General features: G+C 43.9%; 1 protein-coding gene across 1 annotated transcript in view; it reads left to right on the top strand.

Moving 5' to 3' along the window:
- The window catches only part of CD81 (CD81 molecule), a 42,572-nt gene that overhangs the window by 29,148 nt on the left and 4,522 nt on the right, over positions 1-8,902 (top strand). The window contains exons 2-6 of the mRNA XM_018561347.1: positions 1,924-2,038; positions 3,043-3,140; positions 3,748-3,822; positions 5,861-5,971; positions 8,066-8,143. Of these exons, the coding sequence (XP_018416849.1) occupies positions 1,924-2,038; positions 3,043-3,140; positions 3,748-3,822; positions 5,861-5,971; positions 8,066-8,143 (477 nt within the window). The remainder of the gene's footprint in view (positions 1-1,923; positions 2,039-3,042; positions 3,141-3,747; positions 3,823-5,860; positions 5,972-8,065; positions 8,144-8,902) is intronic.

The raw sequence follows: 8,902 nt of genomic DNA, 5'->3' as shown, positions 1-8,902 counted from the left end.
AGCAATTGTTTTTTCTGTACATTATTTAAATGTTTTTTCAATTTTACTTTTTTTTAGAAATGGTGTATTATGTATATGTATATATTATTTAGATTTATAATATTTATAATTTATTTTAATTTTTTTTAGAAATGGTTGTGTATTTGTGACATTGCACTGGTGTCCTGTCATGTAGCTTGTTTACATTCACATAATGCCTAGCAGAGTTCTTTTAAAAATAGCACTTTGTTGATAAAACATATTACATTATCAGTGATCCTCTTGGTTTCTGGCAGCAAACAGCATGCGGGGTATTATATCAGAGAATAGAGTTATGTTCTAAATTGGGTTGAAGCCTGTCCCTGGGGGGTTTTGCATACAGATCTGTTGCTTCCTGCTTTTAGTCACCTATAAAAAAGGCTCCTTCTGTCTGACCCGGGGACCTTCTCTTCCTTCTTCTGCTAAGTATGACCCTGCATTTCTTAACTTCTTAAAAACACATTCATGTAACGCTTCCTTCCCTCGGAAAAAGGATCTGAGTCACTAAAACAGAACACTGCCCTGCTGACCCTGATCGGAGGGGTTATGGCTCCTTCTGTCGTACTACAATCCACCGTCTATCTATTGTAACGTTTTTTCAGTGACGTATACCTATAGAAACCACTAATAATGTGCAGCGTGGAGTAACTCTTAGTAACCAATCAGATTTTCATTTCTTGTAGTCAGATCAGTAAAATACTATCTGGCAATTGTTGGTCATAACTGGTGGCAGTCTTACGTTTTTGGTGCCCACCAAATGAGAACATTGATCGGACATATTAGAAAGTCTGTCCTAATCACTGTTGTTTTTCAACAGTGACGAGGGAGGGAGCATGGAGGCGGCTTCCCGGCCAATCGGGAAGCCGTGCAACGCGTCATTACACGGTGCCAGGCTTCCTGATTGGCCAGGAAGCCGGCTCCATGCTTTCTCGTCACCTGTTGATGAGGGTGCATGGAGACTCCTTCCCTGCTAATCGGGAAGCCGGGTGGCGGGTCTTTACACACTGCCAGGCTTGCTTATTGACTCTTCCGGTATCGGCATTCAGTATCGACGAGTACCGAGAAAAAAAGATATCGAACTCGTACTCAATACAGAAAAAACGGTATTGGTGCTATTAAGAATCATCACCCCTCACCCAAACTTCCATTTAGCATGGAAGGTCCACTGTAAGAATATTTCCCTCTTCCAAGCTCTCCACTTTGGATGGAAGGTCCACTTTAAGAATCATTACCCTCACCCAAGCGTCCGTTTAGCATGGAAAGGTCCACTTAAATAATCATCACCTCCCCCAAAACTCTCGGTTTAGAATGGAAGGTCCACTTTAATACTTTTCACCCTTACCCAAACTCTCCATTTGGGATTGAAGGTCCGCTTTAAGAATCCACCCTCACCCTAACTCTGTTTTGCATGAAAAGTTGGCTTTGAGGATCACCCTCACCCAACCTCTCCATTTGGAATGGCAGATCCGCTTTAAGAATCATTACCTTCAACCAGACTCCCATTTAGCAAAGAAGGTCCTCTTTAAAAATCATTAACCTCACCCAAAATCTCTGCCCGTTATGAAAGGTCCACTTTGAGAACCATCACGCTCACCCAAATTTTCAGTTCGGCATGAAAGGTCCAGTTAAAGAGCCATCACACTCATCCAAACTGTCAGTGTGATCTATAAACAATGGGTGAAGTAAGTGCATATTTGGCATTGGTAACGAGTTCATTAGATGGTGTCGCTGTGCTGTGACGGTGTTGTATTCAGGACGACATAGCTCTGCTGTTGGATAGATAAATGTTGTTAACATACCGTTTGTGTTTGCAGAGCATTATAAAGGCATATTTATCACACCATAACTGTCAGACTTCTTTATGTTCTCTTCTCTCTTTTTAATCATTTCCAAATTCCTCTTCAGCTGGCAGGCGGGGTGATCCTCGGAGTAGCACTTTGGCTTCGACATGAGCCCAAGACTTCTAACCTCCTGATCCAACAAATCGGGGACAAACAAGTTCCAGGAACATTTTACATTGGTAAGTTCTATTTTCTCGTACTCGCCCAAATGCTCCCGATACCGGAACTTCTGCTATCAGTCATTACATGCTACCCGGCTTCCTAATTGGCCCGTGAAGCCGACTCCATACTCCCTCATCACCAGGAAACATTGAGCTGGCTTTCCAGCCAATCAGAAAGCCAGGCAGTGTGTAATGACTCGCCGACCAGGTTCCTTCCAGGTCAGGAAGGCGGACGGCAAGTCATTACACGCACCCGGCTTCCTGATTGGCCAGAAAGCCGGCTCCATGCTTTCTCGTGACGTGGTAGCATGGAGCCGACTTCCCGGCCAATCAGGAAGCCAGGCGCTGTGTAATGACTCGCTGCCTGGCTTCCTGATTGATCAAGAAGCTGGCCAATCAGGAAGCCTTTACACGCCACGCAGCTTACTTAATGGGACTTCCATCTGTATCGGTGCATCCCTACCTTATACCTTTTTCCAATTTGGCTAGGAGGTCATTACTATGCCAAAAACCTTACGATTTATAACACTGAAGCAATATGTGTTTTTCGGTTGGGTGGGGTTGGGGGTAAACAATTACGTATTTTGGTGCTATTGTCTTGCAAGAGTTATTCAATCTCCTGTATTTAAAGGTTAAAAATAGGTAGGGGGGAAAACAAATTAAAAATCAGTGGTCGCATTGAATTGACAAGACTCATGTTCTATGATTTTACCCGACACGTATGATGTTCCTTGTACAATACATGGTAAAGTTGTATACAAATGAAAAGGAGGTCAGGCTAGGGGGTGTAAACACCCACTCATACACTTTAATAGACCAAAAGGGAGGAAATAAGTGAATTGTTCGGGTTTGCGTACACTTTAATGGGATTGTACTTCGCCAGGGTGCAGTGTGTCTGCTCATAGAAGCACCTTGAAGTCTATTTGTGCAAATATTGGCATGACAGCAAACAGTATACGGTAGTATGCATTGAATACCCTTACAGCAACATTGACGTCTACTCATCATTATTTTTTCCCCAGGTATCTATATAATCATCGCAGTCGGCGCTGTCATGATGTTTGTAGGTTTCCTAGGATGTTATGGCGCCATTCAGGAATCACAGTGTCTGCTGGGAACGGTAAGTCAGCATGCCCCATATTGGGTGATAGTGTTGCTGGGGAGAACAGACTCACTTAGAGATTGCCCTAGCGCTGCAGTGTCTGCATTCCTTTACTTAATGAGTCCAGCATATTCCAGACACGGCCGTTCACTTATTACCAGCAAGACGGAGAGTGCTTCACGCAGAAAGGTGATAAATCCTCAGAGGTCTTAGCCATCCACATACACCGTGTATAAATCCAGGCCAAGTCAATGGAGACTGAGAGGATGATTTGTATCTATGATGTCAGCTTCCCTCCTCCCATCTTCTTAGTTATTAATCCACCTAATAACCCTGTGTGCTTTTAAAGTGTACCTGTCATTTAAACATCATCATGTTAGCTTAAAGGGTATCCCTGACTAAGTGTAATATGCACATAATGGGTTTTTTAAATCAGTCTGAACCACTTCTGGGACCTGTCAGTCTTTGGTCTGGGAGATTCCTCATAGATTTGTATGGGGGTTCAATGCAGAGCCAGGCTAAGTGTGTTCAAGCCTGGAAATTCACTAGGAACTTGGGACATTGTTAGTAATTCTGCGTAATCTAATATTAATAATGTTCTAAACTACATATTGTATTCCCGCAGTTCTTCGCTTGCTTAGTAATCCTATTCGCATGTGAGGTAGCCGCTGGGATCTGGGGATTTGTAAACCGCGAGCAGGTAAGAGCCGTATAATAATAAAAATCAATGTTTCTTGTTTAGTATTAATGCGTTCTTGTACCTGAGGGGCTTATTCAATGAAGAGTGCTAATTCATAAGTGTAGTAAACCATTGTGACCAATCAGAATTCATTTTGTACCGGCTTGACCTGAGCTGAGTACATTTTGATTGGATGCTGTAGCTTACACTGCTCAAACCTATACCATTTAAAAAGTGTGTTGGCTGCTACTTTTGACCTAATGGAAATGCTAGTTGCCTGGATGTTAATGCTGACCCACGGGTTTTAAGATTTTCTAATTAACAGACACAGAACAGGTATGTAGAAAGTTGGGGGAAAGTCAACAGTCCTAATCTGCATGAGCAGAGCTATAGTCACCTCCTTTCCCTTTTTTAATTTCTAAATAGCATACTTTACTAATTAAGTCTGTTTTATGTAATTACTAAGGGCAATGACACACTACACAACCCGCCAGTGGCAGGATCGCTAATGTGACACGGCTCTAAGGATTATCTGTATCCACTTTGAAAATGATGGTTGGAATCTGACCGTGGTGCCTGTAGAGGAGCACTTACGTGAGACTGTTTAATACATGATTCCAGGAAATGTGTAATTGTTGTGTTTTTACCTCTCCAATCCAATTAAACCTAGTGGAATTGGTATTTGATGCATACAGCATCTTGGCCCTGTCAGCCTTGAATTATAGAGTAACGCCAAGGTATGAAGCTTCTGTAGTGCTAAGGACTCATGTACACCAATTTTTGTTTTTGTACTTGTTATCTCTTATACAAGGCAATGTATATGTAAAAGCAACTCGCATACAAGTCAAAACAACTCAAAATCACCTGAAGGTACTGCTTTGACTTACTTGAGCCCTTAGGGTCCCTGTTTTTTCAGGACCTACCCTGTCATCCATTTCCCATTGGACTACTGTTGCAGTTCAGTTGGAAGTGGTTGAGGGGATTATTATAGTATAATGGGGGTGGAAATTTTTTAAGTTTTAAGCTACTTTAATGTATGCTAAGAAAAGGGCCTGATTTCTGCTTAGTCAATATAACCAATAGCATTAGATGGCATCACTTCCAGTAGTGGAAAATCACCCACATATGCTGCATATTGTTAATGCAAGTGCAATTCAGCTCGGTCCTTATTGTTGCTGTACCTACACAGTAAGTGATGTGTTGGGGCTTGGTGGGAGCCCGCGCACAAATTTCACTGTCATACCCCATATCCTTGCCCAATCAGTTGTGACAGGGGCATTCCTTGCCCCGCAGGCACACACCACAAAGGGGCAATGGACCTGGAGGAAGGTGGGGGGGGGAGTTGTCATTGACAGTTTTGCAAAGACTCAGGCAAATTCAGGTGCACTTGGTTCGCACCACATGACTACTACACAATTTATGCATTTTAATTGGTGCAATAATGTACTGTGTACTTACAGTTCACTCACCCTGGGTCTGTACACCTAGAATTCAATTGCTGTGACAGTTCACTTTATATTCTAGTTGTCAGGACACAGAGTTGTCACACCACCTAGGACACAGAGTTATCTCTAAAAGCCTCATCATCCTGGACCTTGGCCTGTCTTGTTGGTCTTATGACATAGATCTTGTTAAGCTGATAAGGTCTTCCACAGTGGCAGGAGAGATAGATTAGTGTTTCCACAAAGGTTGCAACCCATGGAAGTAGCAGTACTGACCTGTAGCTGGGGTGATCATGAATACAGGAATAGTTTGTAGCAGCAAACTACCTGGGATGAGTGACCATGGTTGATTCTTGCTATGCTCCTATATGAGAGGATTTGCTTGCTGCACAGACATTGGGTGCACCACCATGGCAGGTACCCGAGAGTTAGTATACGGTCATCTTCCAGTTTCATCTAGTTAAAAGTTAGATTTTCCTTTGAAGGTCCATACTGCACTGGGGGAGAGGGAGAATTATTGTTTGGGCAATGCAGACTGAAAGAAACAGTTCAGACACTTTGATAAAATGAGGTTCTGTGATATTGCAGCTATAAACTCGCCATTTTCTCCTCTTCAGGTGTCGAAGGAGATAAAACAGTTCTATGATGAAGCTTATGAGCAAGCAAAGAATGGCAAGAAAGAAGAGAAAGACCAGGCTAGACCCGTGGTTAAAGTCTTCCATGAGACAGTAAGGCATACTTTTCCTTGAAAAGTGGAACATATGGTACACTAATGGGTTTACCTGTACTGAGGGATATGGCTGCAGTCTAGAACCCACAATAAGTAAACAGCAAACTGCCGGCCTTTGATGAACTTCAAGTCCCATCATGACAAAGTTTTGGGGGTGCTCCTACTATTTTTAATGGAACCCCAACAATCATGGACGCAGAGCGAGCCCTATTTTTTGCGTTTGCAGTGGAACACAACGCTGGCAAAGTCTTGCCACGCGTTTGATCACACTTCGGGCGGGGGGCGGCGTGGAATCTGTGTCATTGAATTCAATGCACCGCCACGCCCCCTCCCGCCCCAAAATGCGGGGAGAAGTTTCTTAGCGATCGCGGTGCGTTCCAGCAGCTACCGCTCTGGAACGCACACACTTCCGTTGTGAACAAGCCCTTAGAAGTCAGCAAGAAGTTAATTGACTAAAAAAGTTGAGGATCTGTGTACAATGCAACTAAAAACATCAAGCAGAGTTTCTGTAAGTTTATAAACTACGGCACAAATTATCTTATTCTGTACAATACAGAGAATGTCTCCTCGTAATCTGTCCGCTGAATCCCCCACTTCCAGCTGACCATATGTTCTGATGAACTTCTGGTTTCGAAAACATGAATTGTATAACATTACTGCTGTTCTTTTCACTTTAGGAGAACCTATGAGCTAGAAATATCTAAAAATACACTTGGAGTTTGTTTTTATATGTAGAGTGCCCTCTTGTGGTTGGAGAACTCCAACCAGAACCTTTTTTTTTTGCTTTGGATAGATTGGGTAAGCGTTCTAATATTCTCTAGTTTTTATTGCTGTCTGTGAACTCATGGTGGAGATTTCTTTAGGGACAGGGCATCAGAGGGACTGTAATCCGTGACAAATCTCTACAATAAGGACAGAGACAATACCAAAAAATACAATTTATAGCACACAGGGCAAAGGTTAGAACCTATGGAAGATAATTTTTTCTGCTTTCTGTGCCTTTATGTCTTCGTAACCCCTGGTCTCTCATTCTTGTGCTGTCAGTTTTGACACAAAGGTGCAAAATCCCTAATGAAGTCACAAACAGCAATGCAATCCCTAACCCTATTAAAAATTTACAGTCTTGGATGGAGTTGGGCTTTAAAGAAGAACTCTTATTAACCCTTTCAGGGGGCTACCCCCGCACTATAAGGCCTCATTCACACGAGAAAAGGCGGGCACGTACAGCTCTGTGCTGCATGCACGGCCTATGGGGCATCTCCCGGGAAGGACAGGTGCTGCATGTGATTAGTACGCAGCCTCCGTCCTTCTCTATGGGAGTATGCTGCCGCCCTACGCTCACCCGCCCTGCACGTCCGTGCGGGTGTCCGTACTCATACACTGAGAGGATGGATCCTGTCTGCGTCCGAGCTGGGACACCCGCGCCCATTCTGACCTGCACTTGGGGTGAGCGTAGGGCGGTGTACGGCCACGTACTCCCATAAAGCACAGGGACTGTACTAATCATACGCAGCACCTGTCCTTCCCGGGAGCTGCCCGATACAGCCGTGCACGGAGCTGTACGTGCGGGCCAATTCTCGTGTGAATGAGGACTAAGGGTTAACTGCTTGTTTTTGTTTAAGTGCTAAAAAAAAAAGTTATATTCACCTGAACACTGTTTGGCTGGAGTGCTGCCCATAGCCTGTGCAGAGAGCAGAGCTGTGGGAGGGATCCGTCAAGCCCCACCAGCTACAGGCTGTGTGCAGTAAACTAGGAAGGGGTACAAGACCAGTCACCCTGCACAAGGGGAACAAGTGACAGGTCTTAATAACAGGAAGCTCCTGCGCAAGGGAAACGTTTCACACTGGATTACTGCACAGACCTTGAAGAAATGCACGAAGCTCATCGAGATTCCAGTAAAAAATACTCCCACACCTTGGATTTAGAGAATATTTGCTTATCCCGGAGATCAGCATTAGACTTTGGGATTTCCAGATGATCAGATATGCCATTCTTTTTATTGTAAGAATGCTGGTACTGTCCTTCTGTTATTATCTTTTGATTTTGGTGTCTAAGAACAACTGTCATTTTTCTGCTATCTTTCATCTTTTAGCTGCAGTGCTGTACAGATGATCAAAATCTAATCATGATTGCGGGAGAGAACCTTTGTCCGGAAGGAATAAAAAATGCGGTTAGTATACAGGAAAACATGTCATTTGTGAGTGAAAATAAATGGAAACACTGAAAGTCTGTTTGACTGCTGTGGGGGGAGGAGGGGGGATTCATGAAAACTGGAGCAGACAGAATCTGGAGCAGTTGCCTATGGCAACCAATTAGATTCTCTTTAATTTTCAAAGCTTAACTGAACAAACTGAAAAGAGATGCTAATTGGTTGGGCAACTGTTCCTGATTTCTGTCTGCAGTGTTTTTATTAGTACAAAGTTTTTGGGGGTTTAGTTTGCGAATCTGAACACATCTGTAGTTTTCTTTTGGCTCATGCACACAGTTCATGGAGATCAGTAAACCTGCTCTGCCTTTAAATCTGTAAAACCAAAATAGAAAAAAACTGACGTCTTTTACACTGTAGTCATGTAAGCATTTGTGCTAGCATTTACATGCTCACAGCACAAATGCACTCTATTGGAGCTGTTGGTGTCCTAGCAAGCAAAGGACGCAAGGTGGCAGTAGACAACTGTGCCTTGGCAGCCAAAGCATGCTGGATGACAATAGCCTCCTAGGTAGCTCAAGCTGCCTATAGATCTTTGTTGATAGGATGCAGACCCGGCGCTACAATATAGGCAGGCCCAGCAACTGCGCCAGCGGCGGGGAGGGGCGCCAGTTGGGGCGGAAAAATGCAACTGGCCGCAAGATGGACGCGGCGGCTCTGATCACACCGGTCAGCGCAACCTCTCTCTCCTGCCGGCCGCGGCGGCTTCAGAGCGGCCAGGAG

Source organism: Nanorana parkeri, unplaced genomic scaffold (genome assembly GCF_000935625.1).
Source record: "Nanorana parkeri isolate BGI_ZX_2015 unplaced genomic scaffold, ASM93562v1 scaffold518, whole genome shotgun sequence".
NCBI classification, from domain to species: domain Eukaryota; kingdom Metazoa; phylum Chordata; class Amphibia; order Anura; family Dicroglossidae; genus Nanorana; species Nanorana parkeri.
Note: the sequence above shows the minus strand (reverse complement) of the source record. Positions and strands in the feature narration are given on the sequence as shown.